This window comes from Protomyctophum parallelum (assembly GCF_964188405.1).
Source record: "Protomyctophum parallelum genome assembly, chromosome: 16".
Taxonomy (NCBI): Eukaryota; Metazoa; Chordata; class Actinopteri; order Myctophiformes; family Myctophidae; genus Protomyctophum; species Protomyctophum parallelum.
This window is the reverse complement of record NC_139711.1, coordinates 7,279,567-7,303,482: the sequence shown is the minus strand read 5'-3', so window position 1 is coordinate 7,303,482 and position 23,916 is coordinate 7,279,567. Positions and strand designations below refer to the sequence as shown.

Sequence of the window (23,916 nt, the reverse complement as noted above, 5' to 3'; positions counted from 1 at the left end):
GTTTCGAACAAAATGCTACAAATCACAAACGCAGTGTGCAATTTCTGTGAAATTATGCACGCACATTTCCACTAGGCCGAGGATGACATACATGCCACTCATTTTCTCCCCCAAATCAGCCTCATGGTGGCGCTATAACAGGGCAATTCCTGTTTTTACCTATAACTGCATCGATCTGTATACAACTTATGTATGCACTCCCTAGAGGCCATGGAAAAACATTTTCCCTGCATCCCTCCACATCTGCCGGTTATAGCGCCACCATGAGGCCGATTTCTGGAAAACACATTGTTTATGTTAATTGCACAGATTTCATCCAAATCTCACGCAAATCGGTACACATGATCTTTGTAGTCATGTGATCAAGACGAGTCTGTTGGATTTCTCAGATTCTACACTGATTGGCTAAGTATACCTTCCACTATAAACTTTTTCTAGTTTATAGTGGGCCTCTATAAGGAAAGGGGGTGCCATTTGGTGAATGCCTTCTGCTGCTTTTGGTATGAATTAAACTAATCTGCGTTATATGTAATGATAACAATATCCTGAGCTGACATCTATTTATTTTTAACATAAATGGTGAACTTACTTTGTCATTTCGATAGGTCACCAATTGCTTTCATCACGGGGCGGGAACGCGCTTGGGGCGCGTAATGGCTAAAGCGTCCTTTTGGTCACTATGGAAACGCTTGTCTGGGATAGAACGCGGAGAGTCTCCGGAATCTGTCTACAGAATGCTTTAGAATTTTACCTTTAACTTTTGAATGACCAGAGTTTTTGTAGCCTACTGCAAGAACGATCGAACACAGACATAACCTCGGCACCGTCATTTGGTAAGCAACTAATGCACGCTATTCTACCGTGAGACTCAAGGCTTGATCACGTTTATCTACATCACCACAGAGGTTATGTTACCTCGCAAAACCAAAAGGCATGTCTGTAACTTAATATTTCTGCGCCATTTTCCCATTGAGGTGTATAGAGCCATGCGGCATTGTGTTCAGACAGAGCAGGTATAGGTATAGGTTCAGGCTGATAAGGCTAACTCACATTAATTTAACATATATAGCATATGCTGTCTATTTGGGACGTATAGGCTATTTGCAAATAAAGGTCGATTTCAGTTCATTGTTTATTTAGCTTACACCTTGCCAATGTGCCACTAATAAGAAAACGGTGAGTGAATCAAACTTTTCCATGATGATCTATACCATCTGTTCAGACACCTGCAGCAGTAGTCTATATTAGCATGGTACAAAATGAGAGACAGGTCGGTATAGTTGAAGGTGTATGCATGCCTGCAGTGGACTTTGAAACTATTTTGTGAATGCTCATCATGGGGGGAAAATTGTGGACAACATTTAACTCTGAATCAAGGTTGGGTTAATGTTTTCTATTATTTTTTATAGATCAGCACCAAAAACAACTTTGAAATGGATCTGGAAATCTTCACCCTGCCCTATAGCTGGCCTAATTATAGTTATACCAGGTGTAAACTAAACATATGTTTATTGATTTTTCTTTACAACATAGTAGTTTCAAAGCAATTTTTCACATATATCCCCCCCCCCACAACCCCATGGCATCACAAATACTAAACAAAATCTTTGAAGAAACATCAGGAAATGTCCATAAATACAGAACAAATTAAAAAATAATAATAGGGTGTAAACTATTAATGACAGCTTAAATACACTAATCTCCAGAGCACATTTCTTGTTGTTTATTTCGGTTTCACATGGCAGTTTACAAAACTGAAATAAATACATAATAATATAATATAATAAAAAAAATATATATATAGGCTATATATATATATATATATCCCCCCAAAATACACATAAAAAACCTAAAGACATGCATGAGTATTCTAAACAAGGGATTAAATACATTTAGCTCCTATATGACACTAAAATGGGACGCCCTACCAACAGCCATTAAGACATGTGAGTCCTTTGACTCCTTCAAAACCTCTCTCAAAGAGCACCTACGGACGGCTGCAATTCGAAACTGGCCCCCGTAAATAAAGTCTGAGTCCCCCCACACCCCTTTTCCCCCATACATTACATGTTTTCCCTTTTTGACTTTCTTCCCTGTTTTTGAGGGGCGCTAGCCCCTCCTATATATACACGGCTTTTGTCCCCACACGTCTCATATTTGCCATTGACAATGAAAGGAGAAATTAGGTCATCTGTGCCTCAAATATGACATAAAAATTAAATGCCATTGACAATGAAGGGAAAATTTACGTCATATGTAGACGAGCAAATCGGCTAACCAATCACATAAATGCAGTTCATGAGATGATGTATGATGATGTATAATGATAAGAGTGCCCCTCACTTCCCACAGGTGTGATTATTTTTAATTATAGAAGTGTATTATTTATGTTCTGATGAATTGAAAATGGTGGACCCTGATGTAAACAAGCTGTGTGCTTTTCATGGTGTTGTCCACAAAGTCACAGTTTTAGTATTGACTTGTGCTTTCGTTTGAAATGTACCCATTCAAATACAAATTTCAATCAATCAATAAAAAAATAAAACACCATTTAACTAATAAAACATTTAAAAGTATGATAAAACAAACACCTTTTGTATAGATCAAGCTCATGCAGCGGCTCTTAGAAGCACCACCTATAGAGCTCCATATCATTCATCTGTTTTATTTGTTGCTTCTCCTCCAACAGATCTCCAACTTAATGAAGCTGGGCCTCTGGAGAACAGATGGAGAGTAGCTCTCACCCACTGCCATCCCTCCCTCTGCCTTCTTCCTGGCATAACAACCTACTGGGAGGATGTCTGCCTTTGTCTTCCACTCCTGTGCATACCTCAAACACCCCCATATCGTTCCCACTTTCTCCTCTTTCCTCCCCTTCGTCTCCTACGTGTCTTTCCCCTACAGCCTTAGAGTCCATTCACTACTCCTCTCTCCCTCTCTCCCCTCTCTCACACTGCCTCAATGAGCCAAACACACACTGCCTCGGCTCAGCGAACGCCTCCGACCAGGACGACTTGACCTGCCTCAGCTGGCTGCACCAGAGGTCCAACTTATTGCCACTGCAGCCCATCCACAAAATTACACCACTGCCCCTGCTGGAGGCACAGTCCACAGCAGCTTCCCCTTCATCCAAGCCCCCATATTCCTTCAGCAGTCTAATCTTCATGGCAATAGAGGATTCGCCAAGCAAGAGTCTTCCGGTGAAAGGCATCTACGAGTGGATTGTGAACAACTTCCCATACTACAGGACGGCTTCGGGAGGCTGGAGGAACTCTGTTCGACACAACCTGTCTCTGAGCAAAAGTTTCCGTCGCATTAACAGAGACAAGAGCCAGGTGGGCTCATTCTATCAAATGAATTATGTTTGCTTTCTTCATTACACATTACACATGAGAGGGTAATGTGTAATGAAGAAATCGAACATAATTAGTACACAGCATTGAGATATTGTGTCTGATATTTCATCTAAAACGGATGGTGAGATGTTGTTTTAATGTATTTCTCATGGTGCTTGATGTGTTTCAGTCTGTAGGGAAGGGGTCACTGTGGTGTGTGTGTCCAGAATATCGGCCAGCTCTCCTTGAGGTCCTCAGGAAGACACACTTTTACCACAGCACTAACAGTAACCTGTTGAACAAGCCTACACTGTAAGTATGAACAACACCCACAGTAACCAGTATATGTAATGTCAAATATTAACCTTTCCAGAAGTCCTGCTGTTTTGTCTGGATGGTCACTGGGAATGGTAATACGATTACACATTTCTGGGCCGCTGTCCAGTTAAAACAAAAACATGAGGTAGTTTGCTCCATTACCCTCTGAATATTTCTGCTGCCTGCACATGTGTACCCTGTGAATGATTTTTATATTTTTAGCATCCCTCTAAATATTTATGACAATCTGATATTGACTGTATTTAATTAAACCACCCTGTCAACTTCTGACCAAACCTTGAATCTAACCTTTTTGTGCTGTGTTTATTTGTGGAGCAGGTTGGAGGGAGCTGATTATGGACTGGATATGGCTTGTGATTCTTCAGAAATCTCAGGTTGGTAGTAGGGTCACTATTAGGGTGTACTATTTACTACAATATTATACTAGAATATACTAGCAGTATATATAATCTTTACAAATGTCTTTTCACCCTCCACAAAAATGTACTTGCTGGTGTAAACGTTATGTTTGCACCTTTATTACCGGCTTCTTCATTCCTCACCCTGGCTCTCAGCATGCAACATTGTTCCTGTGTTTGTGATCCGTTGCCATGATAACATCCTTCGATTACCATGACAACCCATAGTCCCTGCAATAGGCTGTCTCCTTTAGGTTCTGTCAATTTATTTCTGGGCGAATATATGTGCTATATTTGTGATAGAACAAATAACAAGCAGGTTGCCTTGAATGTAAATTTTGTCTTACATACCGTGCGCTACATAACCACCCCAAAAAAAGAATAAGAAAAAGAAAGAAAAAAAGAACTTCCAATTCTAGTTTTTGTGTTCTGTGGAACAGATTCCCTGGCACACCTCCTGGCAACGAATCCCTCACCTCACGTCCTGACTTCAGACAACCCGACTTTCTCAGAAAACCCAAGTTGCCCTTTAACCCCTGACCACGAGGAGCTTGTCACCATGGAGAATGTGGAATACCAGGACGACATAGGAGGCGGGGACATGGAGAAAGACCCCCTATCAGACAGCGGCTACATCGAGTTACACTACTACCAGTATGACCAGTACCAGTACCTGGTTCTCCCCGGGGAGACTGAACTGGATCTAGAGACGGTGGAGATCCTTCAGCTTGACGCCGAGGCCCAAGAGGCCGCTGGTTCACTGCTGGACCTGGCAGGCAGCGGACATTAACTGATATGAGCTGATTTATACAACCTTGTACAAAACTTGTCTGATGGTGCGGTGAAGTGTGTGCATAATGGTCCTCCACAGATGTACAATAGGCCCAGATTTGTGATCTGGTATGGTCCTTTAAATTGATCAGAGGTGGACTGATGAGATTTTACAATTATGCTGCTATGTTATGCTATGTTGACAGACACTGCCCTGAGATGTTTATGTTGGTATGAGATTATTTTAATAACCTTTATCTGAAGCACTAACATGACTGTAAATCACATTCCTTCCCATTTACTCACTTCTGGTATTTGATATATCACAGATATTGTTTTTTATTATCATTTCTCTTTCTTGTGTAGCCTTCCCTGCAGCTCAACTCGGGCATATCTGAAAATGTAATATTACATCATAGGTTACATAAGAAAGAAAAACAAAAAAAAAACAAGTAGGCCTATGTTCTTTGACTTCTTTGAACTGAGTGTTTATATATTTCACAGTGAGGGTTTGTTAAAGGTGCAGTAAGTTATTTCCTTTCGTGAAAACAAGTGTTAAATGGCTCTTCTGATAGCAATGATTGCTACAGTGTTTGGCCAGTCACCCTTCCAAGTCATAGTAGGCTAAGTGATGATACAAAGATCTGAGAGCAGACACATTTAAATTGATGATCTCTCCTGACTGGATGAAATTGACAACCCCTCTGAAAATGCATTTTTTGTTTATTTAAAATATGGAGTGATGGGGAGGCCCTCTCACTCTATCAATGATTATTACCTGAATGTTACTGTGAATATAGAGCATTAACCTTCTCACAAAAACATTTGTTTAAACCGAAAATATCACTTACACTACCTTCACAAAATGTATTGTTTAGTCTATGTCATGTTCTGAATCTGTAGCTTATCCGATTTAAACAGATAGCTGAAAAGACTGCTGAAAGACCATGCTGCAGGCCCGCACAGCATCACAAGTTGCTTGCAGCATCCTTTTAATTCAAATTGGAGAGATAATGTAATAATGAAGTCACTGCCATGCCACCTCGATCCAATTAAGAGTAGAAGGGATTTATGTCTGAACACTTTTGTCAGAGAAACTTTTCACTTTTCTTGAATAAAAACGTTAGTTTTGGCACATTTTCACGTTTGCTTTTGCACTAATATGCACTTGTATTTGTCACCACAGTCACTAGAGGGCGTACAAACCAAATGTGCAAATCATCATAGTCTATGGTCGAGGGTTGAGTGCAGTGCATTTTGTTCTGCGTGCCGTGCAGCTGACCCTACACTTTGCGAGGCAAAACGTCGATTTCTCGCCCTCAGATCTGCACATCGTGGGCCTACGTCTTATATACTCTAAGGCCTACGTACATCTATTCTAGACAAAACGTAAGATAATCCGCTCAGTCGTGGTTTCTCTTGGAAGTTCCGTATTCGTAGCCCAACCCTACAGCTCCAATATCTACTTTGGAAAATGTAGTTCAGACAACGATCAAAATAACCGGGGGTGACTGACTCTAAAACTACAATTCCCATACGCCACCTAGCGTGCAGAAAGCGGAAGCGTTTAAAAAAATGTGGAAAAAACTTTTCATATTTGTTTTCATGCCAGCAGCCACAGCAGCAGGATTTTGTCGGACTTGTGTGCACTCCTGTTGCAATAATCTGTGTTAGGATACACCACAGGTAATATTGACAACACGTGTTTAAAATAAATAAGTAATAACATATGTTTTAAACCACAACCCCGATCCGGGGACCGGGATGAAGATTGTAAATACTGTTTGATTGATACATTATGTTTGGCTATTCGGGATGAAGGATATTGGCAATCCTGTTTGATTGTTACATTATGTTTGGCTAACGTGTTAGCTTTTGGTTCAATGCACGTGAATTAACCTTCAATGTAGACGCAATCTTTATAAATTAACGTTAACAATCGCGCCCACTGCATCTATTTTAAGATTTAAACTCTCGCTAGATTCTCTACGAGATTATTCTCGTAGAGCACATTGTCAGTGACTATAGGGAGAGATTCCATCCATGATCTATATGGGGCTGCTACATTGTCATTATTGCCCCTTTCGGTAGCCTTGTTTACCTTTTCTGTATTTGGGACGTCGACCAGAAAAGGTAAACAAGCCTCCCGAAAGGGGCTACTACTACTTATTTTCTTGGTTTTAAAACGTTACATAACGTTAATCAAGCAACTGCTAAGACTGTACTTCTTGTTGCGACCCATGGGCCCATTTGGTATTAGGTATTTGACCTGTTGATTTTGAAAGCATGCAAGCAGCAGGCATGTGTATCTTAAAAGTTGTTCTGCATGGTTGTAAAAGTAAAGTATAGTCTGCTGCTATTTCATACAACGAGAAAGATAATTTGTACTCTCTGACTGACTTAAGTACAGAGTTGTCTCCTGCAGTAAAGGTGTGTTAGAACAACACCAGGTCATAAGTGGCATGCCATGCATGCCTCTTATGACCTGGTGTTGTTCTAACACTGACCTGGTTCTGACACACCTTACTGCAGGACACTAACTGATGGGCGTCATTGCCTTTGTTGTGGTTTTTAGGAGGGTAGTGCTTTTGCTGTAGGTTAGGCCTATTATGGACCTACCCCTCCTTTCCCGTCACACACGCACGCACACGCCACTCCCTATCTCACTCACCATGGGCAGGGTTAGCTTCCCAGACAGCAACAATGACGTCCATTCAAAAAGCTAAAAGGAATCTGTGTGGTTGAGAGCATGCTGTACCCAGAGGGCCCATCGGAGCAACCTAAAGTCAGCCTCACACAGAGCTAAACATTGTCTCTGATTTCTGTTCATGAGCACTCATAGTCAAAGCTATCTATCAGCTTCATGCATGTGTTAAGGTGATTCATTCATAGTCAAAGGTCATCCCGCCCACTTTCATGACGACGGCAGACCCAGGAACTAATTCCCCATTCATTTTCTCCATAGACATTTCAATTTCAATTTATTTATAGATCTGTAAGCCTCGGATTGTGACAAATCATGACAACAAACACAAGTTTTTGGGCCGAACACATAATTAAAAAGAAGAAAAGGGCAGGTTGTTTTTCTTCTGTTTGTTTGACCCAGTTTGTTATGATTTGTCATGATCCGAGTCGGCTTTGTTAGAGGCTTTAAAAGTCTTTATATACCGTAAATACTTTTTGGGACTGCAACATTCTATAAGCTGTGGTGAGTGGTCTGGCCTTTACGTTAACCTTTCACATGCTTAATTTATCATCTCTGCAGGGAACCGTAACTTTAGTCATGGAGGGTGACCCACATCCAGTCCAAATTGTTTCGGTGAGCAAGGAGGATCATTCCTTCACTCTGGATACAGAGGCTTTGGGTCGGGTTCTGTTGGCCCCTGAGGTGCGAGACAAGCCTGTAGTGGTCCTGTCAGTAGCTGGAGCCTTCCGCAAGGGAAAGAGCTTCTTGCTTGATTTCATGCTACGCTACATGTACAGGAAGGTGAGTTGTAATGTGATGATTGTCCACACCTCCCCTCTCTCTCCCGCTCTCACTAACACTTTTTCCACACCATACTGTATATATTGGCCTCCATTTCCCTCCCCAAACTTTGATGTTATGACACGCGTGAATCTATTTTGCGTCCGAGCATAGACATGGTAACGCCCCGCCTGCCTCTGATTGGCCTACCGACGTTGCCTATGCACGGACGCAAAATAGATTAACGCTTATGACACTTAACTGCAAATGAATTGCATTCAGATTACATACAGTAGTTGCTCTAAATGCTAAAACATAGTACCATGTTGGTGTTGGCAGAAATTGTTGCTATTTTGTAAAATGTGTAATTTTTATTAAGGCATTGTTACAAATTTCTATTCATAAGGTGCTGCATGAACTTGATAGTTTGTGCATATAATAACATCATGCATTTATGGATTCCAGGTTGAAAGTGTGTACAGTCTTCTAAATGTACTTTGTGTTTGGTCAGGATGATGACAACTGGTTGGGTGTAGATGATGAGATCCTGACAGGGTTTAAGTGGAGGGGCGGTTCAGAACCGGAGACCACAGGTATCCAGCTGTGGAGCAAGGTTTTCCTTGTAGCAAAGGGTGACGGAACAGAGGTACACACGCACACGCACACGCACACGCGCACGCACACACCCTCTGCTGGCTGCTATGCTATCAACCCCTCAAACAAGCTGTTTAATTTGAATGACAGTTTTTGAAAGCCAGCCTGGATATTACCTCTGTTATGGTTTTCTACTGCAAATTTCCAATGGAATTTCTGCATTGAATGTTTGATAAATTACGACAGTAAGCACCATAGCAAACAGGCTTACCGGTATGATATTCACAGTGCGCACACATTCTTCAACTTCAACAATTTTGAACCACATTAAAAGTGCATAAACACCACTTGAAAACAATAAACTTAGAGCTGCCATTAATGTTTATTTTTTATTTTTTTAAACATATGTTTATTGATTTACAAAGAAGTATTTTCAGAACAATTTACATATATTCCCCCCCCCACATCCCCATGGCAGCACAAATACAAACAAAATGATTTGACAATAAATACAGAACAAAAATAATGACAAAACTAAAAATAAAACGAAAATAAAATTACATACAGTTAAACAAAACACATTACATACAGTTAAACAAACAAATGCAAAGTTCCCTACCCCCACCCCACAGCTGACTACTCCAATTAACCACTATACATCCAAAGCCTCTTCAATATCACCTCGCTTAATGAAGTCCAAGAACTTCTCCCATATCTTATAGAATACTGCAGGTTTCTTCCTAATTACATATGTTAGTTTTTCATGTGCCAAACTGGTTGTTAAGTTCCTCAGCCAAAAGCCGATCGTAGGGGCATTGACATTCTTCCAACATAGCGCAATTGAGCGTCTGGCCTGTAACAGGCAAAGGTCGGTCATTATTTTTTCATTACTATTTAGTGTGCAATTTAATGGATAAATACTGAGTATACATAATTTAGGACAAAGAGGAACTGGACCTGATGTAATCTGAGAGACATAATGGACCACAGACCTCCAGAATGTTTTAATCTCCTCACATTCCCATAAGCAGTGGAACAGTGTACCTTTATGTTCCCCACATTTATAACATAAATCAGGAATGTTTGGATCAAATTTATTTACTTTCTCCGGAGTTATGTAAGTTCTCATTATCCAATTATACTGAATTAGTCTTAATCTAGTATTGATAGTTTGTGTTTGTGCCTTGGAACATATTAAACCCCAATCAATTTCTGAGATTTCCTCTTGAAGGTCCTGTGTCCATTTTTGTCTTATTTTCTCCGAGTCATCTTTATGAAACCCTTCTAGTATACCATACATTTGTGAGACCAACCCCTTTCTTAAACAATCCTGTTTGGAAAACCTCTCAAGCACTGTTAAAGGAGGTTGTTTTGTATTTTTGACACATGTAATAATAAAGTTTCTGATTTGCAAGTATTTAAAGAAGTGGTTTTGCGGTACGTCATATCTCCTCCTCAGCCCCTCAAAAGACATTAGATTGCCATTCTCATATAGATCCACCACTTTCTTTAAGCCTTTATTGAACCATAATTTAAATCCCAGATCCCTTCTAGCTGGAATAAAAAAAAAAAATCCCCAAATCGGTGCAAAGCAGGACAGCTCTGGGGTGTTTCCCATGAATTTATGGATTTCAAACCATATATTTATAGTATTGATTAGTGATGCACCGAATATTCGGCCGCAGAAAATATTCGGCAGAAAATGGCTAAATATGCATTTTCGGCCTATTCGGTTTCGGCCCAAATAGGCAGAAAATATATCACCGAATAGTGTATGCAATTAATGCATTCAAAGAGCTGAATAAATGTTTTATGGATCCATAATAGTGATTATTATTTAAGTTAAGTTTTGCCATAACCATAACATAACATTTGTAGAATCAAACTCAGGTTAATGGGTTAAGTGAGGATACTAAAACAGCGATATTCAGTTACACTTCATACCAATGATACTGTGCGGGTGTAGGTATGTTAAGTGATAACCACTTTCAACATGGCATTATAGGCAAAAGCTTTCTAAATCTTTCACATTTTCCAAACATCTACAAGCTTGTAGGTCAACATTTTTTTCTATTTGTTGTACAACAAAGTATATAGTGCTTAAGTGGCATTCTGGACTAGACCTGTATGGCTGGAAACATTGTGGTTGCAAGGACTGCATTTCTGACCTTTCAGATACAGGACTGTGTCACAGTCATTACCCGGTGATTGAGAGATTATTTATTCTGTACTTACTCTGTATAAACATACTATTTTAACTAGTGATGCCCCGAATATTCAGCCGCAGAAAATGTTCGGTTTCGGCCCGAATAGGCAGAAAATATATCACTGAATAGTGTATGCAATTAATGCATTCAAAAGAGCTGAATAAATGTTTTATGGACCCATAATAGTGATTATTATTTAAGTTAAGTTTTGCCATAATAATTTATTTTAAATAAATCAGGTAGCTTTAAGGTACGGCCATGACAGCAATGGTAGGAAAAAAGATGTATAATATGAATCATATTCGGATATTCGGTATTCGGTTTTCGGCCAACTGTTTCCTATATTCGGTATTCGGTTTCGGCCAAGAATTTCAATTTCGGTGCATCCCTAGTATTGATAGCTGCCATTAATGTTGAATCCTCTTGCCATTATTGTGGGTTCTCTGTATAACATATCTTGAGGCTTATGTTAACCCATTTTGGTGTTTTAAACATTATGTTATAATTTAGCTATTGAAAAATAGCAGATCTACAAGCTCATAGCGCGCCACCGAGTGGCGTTGTCTGCTATGTTTTTAAATATTTCAGAAAACTGGAGGATTTAGAAGAACCTTTTTAAATTTTGAGGTCAGGCCTAAATGGGTTAACCACAGTGACGAAACATTTTGCTTACTCACTTCCTACCAACTGTCTGTCTCACTGTAGCAAAAGTCACACTAAACTCAACATAAACATCTTTAGAAGTAAAGTTACAAATGAGCAATACTACAGGCAGCCTAGAAGCATGTTATGTTCCCTTTGGTTTTCACATGCCATAGTCTGAGTAAATAGAAGAACATTTTTATTATTATTATTATATTATATTGTATTGTTATGTTTCTTTATTCTTTCAAAACTGTAAAACAATTTTGTAAAACTTTACATTAACCACTTAAACCCTATATACTTCATTATAAGTCAAAATAGCCAATCGGCAAGCCCACAGCACGTCGCAAGCTTGTAGATCAGCTATTTTCAGCTATAATGTTTGTTTGCCTATTATGACATGCCAAGAATAGCTTGAAACCGTAAGTAAAGCATTGTGAAAGTTGATTGCGGCCCCATGTGTTCTCATGTGTTCCTTCCAGGTGGCAGTTGTGCTGATGGACACTCAGGGAGCGTTCGACAACCAGTCCACTGTGAAGGACTGTGCCACCATCTTTGCCCTCAGCACCATGACCAGCTCCATGCTGGTGGGTGCTCTTCCTCTGCTGCTGTTAAGGGCTTGATACACTTGGTTCTACGTTGGTCTCGCACACCGAAAATAGCAGATCTACAAGCGGTGTGAGCTGTAGATCTGGCTGTTTTTGGTGAGCGATACTGCCGTGCAACTAAGTATAAATCCGGCTTTAGTGGTTCTTAACATGGCTTTGAAAGCTGCAGCTAAGGATTATAGCTGCAGATAATTGTCTAATCTCTTCGATAATATTTTTTGATTAACCGAATAATCAGTGTGATTAATTTAGACCAAACCTGTGAAATGACAGCGTAATAAGGTACAGTAATGAAGTGCAAATTGCTCATCTTGACACGGCTTAATATTTAATTTTCCCCGGTAGACAAAAACATTAGTTTTCACGACACAGGGAAGGGGCCAGCTGTCTTGAACATGGCTTGTCTGTATCTCACTGTATGCTTTTTACAACTTCAACAAAATGTAAATGCTTCTTTTTCACATATAAAGTTATAGAAAATATATTTTTGTGTTGGTGCGTTCAGATAAATGGTGATGAACATTTACGTAATTTAATGTATCATCTTATTTGACCATCATTTTATGGTCTAAAGTATTTGCATAGATTAATTCAATATTTGAAAAATGTTTTAGCAGATGAATGAGTCATGAAAATAACCGTTGCCACCCTAGTGTTGAATGATTTAAGGAATTTCCTGTCTGACGAATCATCAGTGTCGTATAGGAAAGGAATTCCTTATTGCACAATGAAACGTAAGCCTGTTGTGTGATTGTATTTAATTCATATATATTCCTTTTGTATTTCTTGTAGATCTATAATCTCTCACAGAACATTCAGGAGGACGATCTGCAGCAGCTACAGGTTTGTACAGGTTCAGTGGGACTAGAAAAGAGCTTTGGGGCAAGGACTATTTATATTGGAGAGCATTCAGATTTAGGCAAATAGTTTGGTTTGGTTGAACATGCGTCACAAATAAGAAGCTGGGAACCCAGACACGTTCTCACCCATTATTGTTTATTTGAAGCAATATAATGTTTCATGCCACTGAGTTCTTCATCAGGTTGTTGCCATTATTGTTTCAAAAAAACAGTACCATGTGAGAGTGTGACTTATCCTGACTAGTGAAAGCTCATGCAATGTAGAAGACCTAGTCATACATGAGTCATACTGAGGACCTAGTCCTGATTGGCTGCCACACACGCTGCTGTCATGTATTGGTTACTCGGGTCACATGACCAGGAAACGGGTAACAGGAAGCAGGTAACGGAAATCTTTAGAGACTTTCTTATCTTTATGTAACGTAATGTTATGATTGCGTTTGTTACTAAATAAAGAAACCTTCACCTGAAAAATATCACTATGTAGTAGGTCTTGTTTTCTACTGAATTGTTTTGTTTTTTGTTTAAGGGGGGGGGGGGGGGGGGTGATGTTTACATTTTATGTGTAATGTAGCAGCTGCTAACTATTGTTTTATAAGCTGCTTAATGACTAGATTTGTGTACATTCTTACAGCTGTTTACAGAGTATGGGCGTCTTGCCATGGATGAAATCTTCCTCAAACCATTTCAGGTAGGGATGCATCCATATGGAGGTTCTGGGCAAATATGATAGCTGGTTTTTCAAAAATCACAATATTGACCGATATGATCTTCTACTTTATTTATTCACCTGTTTGTGCCCTGGTAAAGAAACAAACCCTACCTACTCTTTCTACGAACATATAGTAGTAACATAATCAGTGGATTTTTATTATATTCAAAATTATTGGCCACTGTCCTATGTGAAATTAATCGGCTGATGTGGCAATTGGACTCACGTTTGCATTGCAGTGCGAACTAAGCCTTGACTATGTGTGTACAATTTACATGGACCATGTAGAACGAGAATCATCAGTGGAAAAACATTTAATTTAACACACTTGTACAGGATATGTACGATATGTGCTGGATATTTGCAATATACGGTATGTAAACAATTAAATACATAATGTGTGTAGTGTACAGCATTGCATCATACAGATTGGGCCTGGGTGACATTTTACGATATGTTTGATCAAATATTGTTCTATTGTGGCGATGACTTGTATTGGTGCTGTGTAATTCCTGTGTAATTAGTAAGTCGATAGAGATAAATAACCGGAATGTTATACCGTATAGCACATACTGTACCAATAAATGATTCTTATTTATAGTGTTCAAATGTATCATGCATCTGTCTTGTATTGTGCAGCAAAACTATTCGGTGACACTTAATGTCCTCCCTCTCCTGTTATCCTACACAGTCTCTGATGTTCCTAATCCGAGACTGGAGCTTTCCATATGAATACACCTACGGATTTAAAGGAGGTAATGACTTCTTGGATAAGCGATTACAGGTAAGCAGGTTTTGTGGTTGTGGTTTTTTATCATGTCTTAACCCTTCATGTCCATTATCTCCTTCTTAGCACTGTCACAATTATGAAATTTTACATGACGATTGCGACCATAGGTTGCATTTACTATGAAAACCTGCACCTCCTGTCCGTCAGTTAGTCACCCCACACCTCCATATATGGTCACGCCTCGTGACATCACACCTCCATATATGGTCACACCTCGTGACATCATTCCTCCATATATGGTCACGCCTCGTGATACGTCACGCCACCATAGCCATCTCCATATATGAAGATCACGACACTGACCTCGGCGAACCACTGGATAACCATACATGGAGAAGACTGGATCATCACCTAGATTTGTATATATATATATATATATATATATATATATATATATATATTTTTTTTTTTTTATTATTATTTATTTACCCAGGGAAGTAGCTGAGCACAGGTGCTCATTTTCAGCAACGCCCTGCACATAGAAACACACAGACAGCCACACACATTAAAACCTGGGAGCTGACCAGTACAACCACAGTCTCATACTGTTGTGAGTGATAATTGTGATTATCTCAAATTATTGTGATGAGGCGATAATGTAATAATTGGGACATGCCTACTCCTGCTGGTGGAGAGAGTTAATTGCAACTATTTACAAACTAGAGTAAAGATGGCAGCGCATGTAAAACAAAACGCTTGTCTGCTTCAAATAACTTTATTAACCAGTGGGATCCGCACGTAATTCCAACGGAGCATTAGTCCAACATGCTGGAACCGCTCGAACATGCGCTGCTCCTTGCGGTCCAACACCAGGGTCTAAATTTGACAATGGAAGAGTAGGGAGACCAGACCACAAACTACCCGAGATGTGGATTTTATATTGTATTAACATCATTTTTTTCCTTTCGGCTTTTCCCTTCTGCGGTCACCACAGCGAATCATCTGCCTCCATTTCACCCTGTCCTCTGCCTCCACTTCTCTCACACCTGTGTCCTCTTTCACTACATCCATACATCTTCTCTTTGGTCTTCCTCTAGGCCTGGCAGTACCAACCACAACATCCTTCTACCGATATACTCACTCGCTGTGCATGTGTCCAAACCATCTCAGTCTGGCCTCTCTGGCTTTATCTCCTAAACGTCTGATATGCGCTGTCCCTCTGATGTACTCGGTCCTGATCCTATCCATCCTTGTTATATTTCATTTACATTTAGAACTAGCCCAATTCTAAAAAGGCCTTCTAAATACTGAACTAAGTTTTCTGGGGGGGAAAAAATCCTATTAATTCAAAAATTACAAAAATTTTATGCTGCTAATATACTGTACGTAGCAACAAGAACCCCAAAAGGGGTTCCCGTCCTAAAGGGGTAAAACACCAAAAGGGGTTCCCGACTTCCCGTCCTGATTCCTGAATGGGGTTTTTTTTTTTTTAAGTACATTTTATTCAAAGAGTTTGACATCATATGCAGTTTTCACAGAAAGAGAATACGACTCTTCGTTTTTTACATTTTCTCCCACAATTCCTGAATGGGTTTTTAACATACTTTACCATAAATGTTCTTTGTTAAGCCCTAACCACACCAAAGGGTCAAGACGGTTTTTGCGGTGTGATATGTCTTGGAATTCAATGACCCAAACCACACCAAAGGGTCGAGACTCCTTGCAACCATTTGGACCCAAGGAGTTGCATGGTGACCCTTTGGTGTGGTTAGGGTGACATTTTATTCATTAATATAGTAGATCAGCTTTTTGTTACCAATGCAATCTGACTGGTGCAATATCTTCTTGGACCAATAACATTTAAAGATGTGATGGGTCGCAATCAGAGTGACAAGAGTGAGTTAACTGATTTAATTTCTTCATGTCTTTACAATAAAGGACAAACGTTTCGGATATAGCCTACAGAAACCGAGGGTACGCCTCTCTCGACATCCAACAACACTCTTGGGCACGATCTGAGTGCAATCAGCGCAGACTCAGAAACTGCCTCTATGAAAATAAAATATTTCACAAGTTGTCTCAAAGACATCAGTAGGCTGCGTTTCGAACGTTGCAGAGTTCGGTAGAGCCCACTCAGCCCCGTTCGAGTTGCCATATACATACATATATCGACAGAATATGTCCCCGCAATGCAAACACTGAGCAGTGTCACCAGATTATCCACCTCACTCGGGGAGGCAGAGCGCGGGGGAGCACACGGGAACTGGCACGAGTCGCTTCAGGATGTTTTGGGAGCAAAATCACACAGAAGGAAGGAGGATTGCCAACAAAATGAATACGGACACATTATTGGAAACGTACCTAAGTAACTAACTACTAAATTGCAAAACTAACTCGCTAGGTTACTCTGTTACCCAAAAATGTATTCGCGTTCTATAACGCTGTTATTTATTACGCCTTTACACCGAACACTGCACAGATCGTAACTTTAAGGACAGAATGTGTCAAATCCATTTGGTGTATAAATAGTGTGGGCATTCTGATGGAGATTGTACACATTGTTGTTTCTAAAGGTTAAGGAGAGTCAACACGAGGAGCTGCAGACGGTCAGGGAGCACATTCACTCCTGTTTCACTTCCATCTCCTGCTTCTTATTGCCCCATCCTGGACTGAAGGTTGCCACCAGCCCTGGCTTCCAGGGTCAGCTTAGAGGTGAGGCTTCCAGTTTGATCGCGCGGCATTACCTGATTACCTAGCCTGGGCACCATTCCATTTCGGGTTTATGATCCGGTCGGGAGCGGATGATATCGCTACGTCATGTTGTAGTATTGTTTTGTGGTCATCAATCTTCCGGAACTTCCTTTTCCCTCAAACCGATTTTTCTCAATAAAAGCTACAGGCTACGTGAGCTTTTATTGTTATTATTCCGGTTTGATGGAAAAGGAAGTTCCGTTTGATTGTTCCTGCCTGTCGACTACAAAACAATACTACAACATGACGTAACTATATCATCTGTTCCAGACAGGTTCACACTGCACTTTTGGAACAGTGGTCTCTGTTCCAGAGACCACTGTTCCGGCTTTCCTCCGAGGTGGAAAGCCTGGTGAGGCGAGGTTATTGGTTACCTAGTCCTGGTTACCTAGTGGGCTTCACGTCTTTTCTCAAAATTATGTCAAATCAAGGTGCCTAACTAGGTAGCCAGATTTCACAAAGATGCTACCTACTTATATGGCTACTTAACTAGATGGATATCTAAAATGGACACCTACTGTAGTTCTAGATGGCACCATTGTCATCTGCCTCTGTGTATTTCTTTTGCTAAGGTGTCTGTCTGTCTCTGTCTCTGTCTCAGAGGTGGCCCCAGAGTTTAAAGAGGGGCTCCAAAACTTGATCCCCATCCTGCTGCACCCAGACAGACTGGCAGAGAAAGAAATTAACGGGGACACTGTGACCTGCAGGGGCCTGTTGGAGTACTTTAAGGTAATGTCCTCTTCATACAAGACTGCTAGTGACAATTTCAGAATGTAGCCTAACCACTTTAAACCTGCATTTCATTATAGACAAATATTTTCTACAACCTTGTAGATCAGCTATTTCTGCCGCACAGCACCATTCTACAATGAAGAATATAATCCTGTTAATTTATAGCCCATCGCATGACGCCGTTGTTTGCTTGCGGATCAGTTCTTGTCCGCAAGCACCACTGTTGTACTACTAAGTATGAATTAAACTTGAGTCATCCCTGCCTACTGCTCTTCTTGTGGAAACAGGCCTACATCAAGATTTACCAAGGAGAAGATTTGCCACACCCAAAATCCATGCTGCTGGTGAGTTTGAACAAGCCACAACCATTCATCGAGTCTGATGAGATGTTTTGACATATTTTGTATTTACCCAGTTGGTCTTGGTCTCTCTCTCTCACAAGGCAACAGCAGAAGCCAATAACCTAGCAGCAGTGGCAGCAGCTAAAGACCAGTATTACAAGAACATGGAAAAGGTGGGTGCATGAGTGCAATTGTGGTATGTGTTTATTTAAACATCGAGGTCAGTGGATTAATGGTATCTTCCTGGTTTGACGCCCATAACCACTAGATTTACCATTCATTGCTGTCTGGCAGAAACCTTGCATGTCCATATTCATAAATACATTAAAGGCAAGCCTAAATTAATGACCTATTTCATACTTAAAGGGCCACTTCACCCCTTTTGCAACCAGAGCTCATTTTAATGATGTTTAGGAAACAGTTTTCTGGGGTTTTTATGTGTGTAATTGTTTTTGTTGTTGTTGATATTTTAGTCATGACACCATGTTCATGACCAAAAACCTGTCATGAAAATGTGGTCTCACTACAAAGTCACACCTCCATGCAGTCTTCCCCCCTCCTCACAAGGAGTTGAAGCACACTAAAGACTGAAGCATTATGGGCATTGTAGGAATTAAGCAAACTATTTTTGCGAATATATTGCAAAATATAATGTCACGCCAGTGTTTCAATTATTTTCCTTTTTAGTTGTATATAAAAGCCCTTACAAGATTACAACATCACTTCCATTGCTTTCAGAACAGTGGTTTTAAAACAATCACAAGAACTTCCAACAACGGTCAGGGATAACCACACGTAATAGTCCTATCCTATAGAAAGAAATGCTGGATGTACAGTATGTTTATGAATACTGTTGATGATTATTGGAATAAACTAAATGTTATTTCACTTAAATTGTCTTATCAGAATAATGCTAGGCCAACTACCTGCATTTATACAGTGTAACCGAGGACTGGGGACGTATTTCTGCAGAATGAGCGTAGGGACTGAGGGAACGTATCGGGGCTAAGGACGTAGTGAGAACTTTCTCGCGTAATGTTATGCAAAGCTAACAAAGCAGCGAGGTAGACGGCACGCGTCACCGCTTTATTTGATCGCGCCCATCAATGTGCATTGTGCACATGAATTGCATGTGTGGGGGGGGGGGGGGGGGGGGGGAGGGCGTGCGTGCAGCTTCTGAACTACCGGAACTACTGCCTGCTCAACACTGCCTGTAATGACATGTCCAAAATGAGGTTGAAAGAGGTAAATAACTATTCTAAGGTGCAGTTCAATTTATCTTGCTTTAATGTAAAAAATCACACCCGTGTGAACTGAGTATCTGCGTTTGTTCGGAGCGGGACTGGCTCATACGATGGAGGATGGACCCTTGAGTCTCGACACTGCACTTCCTTGGATATCCGGCAGTGCAAACTATATGTACAATTGATATACATACTGTATATTCCCGGAATATGTAGATACACTGTAGAAACGGAATGAAAATAATGTATAGCCGCACACTCGTAGCTACCAATGTCACACGTTTATTGAGGACACAGAGAATCACAGACACCGTAGAAACAAACATCTTTATTTAATGCCAGCACCGCTGTGCTCGTTTAACCATGTTTTTGTGAATTGAAATGTGCCAACATGTCTGTTTCAGAGTTGCGGAGGAGATCTCCCTTATGTAGCCCCCAACTCTCTGGAGGAGAAACACAACTTTAATTTCCGGGATGCTGTCCATTTGTTTTCATCCACTAAGAAGATGGGGGGGCAGGAGTTTTGTGATCGTTACCAAACTCAGCTGGAGACGGAGCTTGGAGAGATGTGGCTGTCTTTCATGAAACACAATCAGGTAAGAAATCACAGGTTCATATTTCTTTAACTTAGATTATTTGTAGAACTACTTAAAAATCTGAAAAGAACCCTATGCACACAATTACCAATTTAATTTAATCAATTTTAACGCGTTTAATTGAAATATCTGTTCCTTGTTTCTCCACATAAAGTCAAAGAACGTCTTCAGTGCATTCCGGACCCCTGCTGTGCTGTTTGTCCTCGTGTGCTTCCTGTACGTGCTGTCGGGCATCTTGCTCTTCATTGGTCTGACGAGCTTCGCACTGGCATGTGACTGCGTCATGGGCGTGGCCATGGTGGCAATGCTTACATGGGCGTTCATCCGCTACTCCGGTCGCTACCGGGGAGTGGGCGGCGCCATCGACCAGGCGGCAGGTGTCGTCCTGGAGCAGGTGAGAAAGGACATAACGGATGATGAGTTTGCTGAGTGGATTTTCAGGTGGAATGAAAGATTTCAAAATCTGATCTCTTGAGCTGTCTAGGAGAAGCAGAGCCTGGAGTCATTTAGCAGTAGGGTAGTGTGCAGGTTTGCAGCAGCTTTTTCCTTATATTTACATTTTAGGAATTGGTCTGACAACCATACCGTAGTTCTGAGCTACTAGCGCCAATGTTTGAATGATTCGAAAAAATATATGTTTTTTGCATTTTGGGAGATAAGGCTCAGGCCTCAGGCTAATTGTCAAGTGCCTAGGGTGGGGTTTGCTCTACCAAAGGAGGATCTACGATGGAAAGAAGTTATGACTAAGCAGATTGATGGTGCTACTGTAATTTGGGCAGAATATATGGTTTTACGCAGCAAAACCATGACTAAGTTCAAGCCTGAGAGTGTAGAAATGAATCAAATTGACTCTAGGTGCTCATGATTTTACTGTGGTGATGCGGGTGGCTAAATTATGGTTGGAACGGAGAATGGTGCAATTATCTCTGTAATGTTGAAACCCTGCACCTGCATTTTGTTCTGATTATTACTGCTGGAGCCACTAGAGGGCGCGACTGATTTAGGTTATGGAAGGAGTTGAATAGGCACAAGGCAAGAAAAGTCATTTTGTTGGCCAAACGCGCGTCCATAACCCTATGGGCCAACCTGGAAGGCCATGGGTTTCTTCCTATGACGATGTTGTGGACTAAATTAAGAGAAGAAGCTCTGTAGTAAATTAGCCCTTATGGTCTTCTCCTTTCACACCAACTAACTGCATGTCCTCTTTCACTACATCCATAAATCTCCTTTTTGGTCTTCCTCTAGGCTTCCTGCCTGGCAGTTCCAACCTCAGCATCCTTCTACCTATATTCTCACTGATTTTTTTTAATCATACCTTATTACCTTGGACATGTACAGAAGAGGGACATACTAAACAAGTTAAATGAATACATTCTGAACATCCTTGTCCTTCCTGCTTTTAGGACTAAAAACTGTAATACTGGACTGGATGGCGGATGCTATGAGCAAGCAGTTGAATGAAAGGGCTTGTTATTCTGTCAAGGTTCAATTAATGCATTAGCGTGCAGTGGGGCCTAGATTAGATGTACATTCTAGTCAGACTTTGGGGGGTCGGTCAGTATTGTGCCACCAGGGTGGTGGAGTGGAGTGATATTTGCATCGTCAGGATTTTCTTGAAATCTAAAAATGATGAACACAGGCCTTATCTATCGAATCTATTGGTCATCCCTATCCAATACAAATGGATAATGTGTGTATGAGTGTACTGCATACATTTGCTGCTTCTCACTGCCTAGAACATTCCTGACCACAAACAATTGTAACAATACTGGAATCAGTAGAGAAAAATGTTTGTGGTCCAGGGTCTGAACCCTAGTAGATGCCAGTAGAAAAAGGGAACCTCTCCATGCAACAACCTCCTGCAAGAATATGAACTACATCTGCAATTTGTCAGGGCATGGAACATTGCACGATGGAGTGTTTTTAGCAGACTGAACATTTACTTTTCTCCTGCTTTTCAGGCCACTGTGGTGTTGAACAAGTCGAGAGGGCCAGCTGCCGCTGCTGAACAGAAGAAATCCAGTTAGAGGACCTCTGAACCCTCGTAATCTCAATGCAATGCACAACCAGCACACAACACAAGCACACATTCAGCACTAAAGCCTTATCATTCTACCCCTTGGAACAAACACACACCAAAACGCTACACAGGACTATGGCATCCTTTGATATGCCGAAAATCCTTTGCCTGTCAGAGCCCAGGCTTATGAGAAGGTGATTGGACCTGGTCCTTCCCAACACTTATGAACGCTTTCTGTTATTTGACACTGCCATTCTTGTATACATTTCCCTTTTGGTGTAATGACAAACCAATGTTGTTTACCAAGAAATGTAATGTTGGTTTTTGGAACTTTGTTCTAATGACAAACCATTGATGTTTACCAAGAAATGTTTTTAGAACTTCATCCTTTTTAACGACCGCTGTTGAGTTGGGGTGTATTCCAGTTGTATAAAGCTTTAGCAGCATATCTCTCAATGGTTTACTCCTAAAATGATAGCGCTAATGCATATACATGTATACATCTTTCCATTGTGGATACATCATTACCACTCTGGGGCCTTAAATACATTCCATTGTCTTTATGTTACAATATGTTTGTTATGAACCAGTGTTTCCAGCAAGTGAAACGAAACGTTAACAGGTAAAACGGTTATCCATGTTTTAAGGAGAACTGTTTTCATGTTGTGTGGCGGGACAGGAGGCTGTGTTGTGCATTTCAAATGCTTTGCTGCTTGTTACATATAGATGGACACTCTGTCGAGGATAATTACCATGTTACCTTTAAACTCCAAAGAATTAACTACTATCGGAAGAAAACTGGTGACCAGTCAGCCCAAAGATAGGAAAAACTGTAAGTGCTTGGATAGTGACATGTTTGTAAATTATTTTATTTGATCTTTCAAATTTTGAGTTTATATGAACGAGGTGTTTTCATCCCTGTTCAATGTCATTAATCAGGATTCAGGAGTACTACTTTACTGGGCAGCAGTAGTACTTGAATAAGTAGTATGTTATTGAACCCACAATGGGGAATATAGGTCTAAATGTACTGTATGTGTGCTCACATCTGTCATTTAGATTAAAGGGTATACCAAACCTGAATTCTCAAGGGGCCACTTGCCAAAGAGAACTGATGCAACTCGTCAGTTTTAAGATCAGTTCTTGTCTGAATGAAAAGCACTGTGATTTGTAACTATGGCTTGGGCGAAAAATCATACATACCGGTATATGCACTTGATGAAATATTAATTGAATCTCAGAATTATGAACATGAAAATCTAATAATGATTAGTGCAACATTCAAACGGATGGCGCACACACAGTCAAATCCTTATAAATGTTCTGGGTTTTTACTGTGTGCCATCAAGACTAAAATACATGGAATAAAATGTTACTCCAGCCAACTTTGGCCTGGATCTGCTATAAGAGGTGATTAATCAAAGCTTTAATATTTACTTGATTTTTTTCCCTTGAGTTTGTGCAAATACGGTAAATACCCTCTGGTCTGCAATTCAAGCCTACAAACATTATCACATATGTTATCCAAAAATCATACGAAGAGCAGAGTGTGAGGCGTGAGCAGTCC

General features: G+C 40.5%; 2 protein-coding genes across 3 annotated transcripts; both read left to right on the top strand.

Moving 5' to 3' along the window:
• Positions 1-625: 625 nt before the first annotated feature.
• Positions 626-5,823, top strand: LOC310873509 (uncharacterized protein). Its single transcript, XM_083785928.1, has 5 exons — positions 626-833; positions 2,690-3,335; positions 3,526-3,647; positions 3,993-4,048; positions 4,513-5,823. Exons 2-5 carry the CDS (start codon positions 2,727-2,729, stop codon positions 4,860-4,862), a joined length of 1,137 nt encoding a protein of 378 aa, XP_083642054.1. The 5' UTR covers positions 626-833; positions 2,690-2,726; the 3' UTR covers positions 4,863-5,823.
• A 272-nt stretch (positions 5,824-6,095) lies between these two features.
• Positions 6,096-23,720, top strand: LOC310873514 (atlastin-3-like). Of its 2 annotated transcripts, none has more exons than XM_083785937.1 (14): positions 6,096-6,232; positions 8,109-8,330; positions 8,821-8,955; positions 12,238-12,342; positions 13,156-13,206; positions 13,858-13,914; positions 14,627-14,719; positions 17,239-17,377; positions 18,018-18,145; positions 18,436-18,492; positions 18,591-18,662; positions 20,138-20,329; positions 20,484-20,723; positions 22,291-23,720. In XM_083785937.1, exons 2-14 carry the CDS (start codon positions 8,127-8,129, stop codon positions 22,354-22,356), a joined length of 1,539 nt encoding a protein of 512 aa, XP_083642063.1. In that variant the 5' UTR covers positions 6,096-6,232; positions 8,109-8,126; the 3' UTR covers positions 22,357-23,720. The 2 variants fall into 2 exon arrangements, with proteins under 2 accessions (XP_083642063.1, XP_083642062.1); XM_083785936.1 differs by lacking the exon at positions 6,096-6,232 and adding an exon at positions 6,286-6,529.
• The last annotated feature ends 196 nt before the right edge of the window (positions 23,721-23,916 follow it).

Bases quoted from the DNA above. Each gene is read 5' to 3' on its own strand.
- LOC310873509 (XM_083785928.1), top strand. From the start codon at position 2,727: ATGGAGAGTAGCTCTCACCCACTGCCATCCCTCCCTCTGCCTTCTTCC. The intron at 3,648-3,992 runs GTAAGTATGAAC...TTTGTGGAGCAG, and splicing joins CTGTTGAACAAGCCTACACT to GTTGGAGGGAGCTGATTATG. The intron at 4,049-4,512 runs GTTGGTAGTAGG...TCTGTGGAACAG, and splicing joins TGATTCTTCAGAAATCTCAG to ATTCCCTGGCACACCTCCTG.
- LOC310873514 (XM_083785937.1), top strand. From the start codon at position 8,127: ATGGAGGGTGACCCACATCCAGTCCAAATTGTTTCGGTGAGCAAGGAG. The intron at 8,956-12,237 runs GTACACACGCAC...TGTTCCTTCCAG, and splicing joins CAAAGGGTGACGGAACAGAG to GTGGCAGTTGTGCTGATGGA. The intron at 18,146-18,435 runs GTAATGTCCTCT...TTGTGGAAACAG, and splicing joins GCCTGTTGGAGTACTTTAAG to GCCTACATCAAGATTTACCA.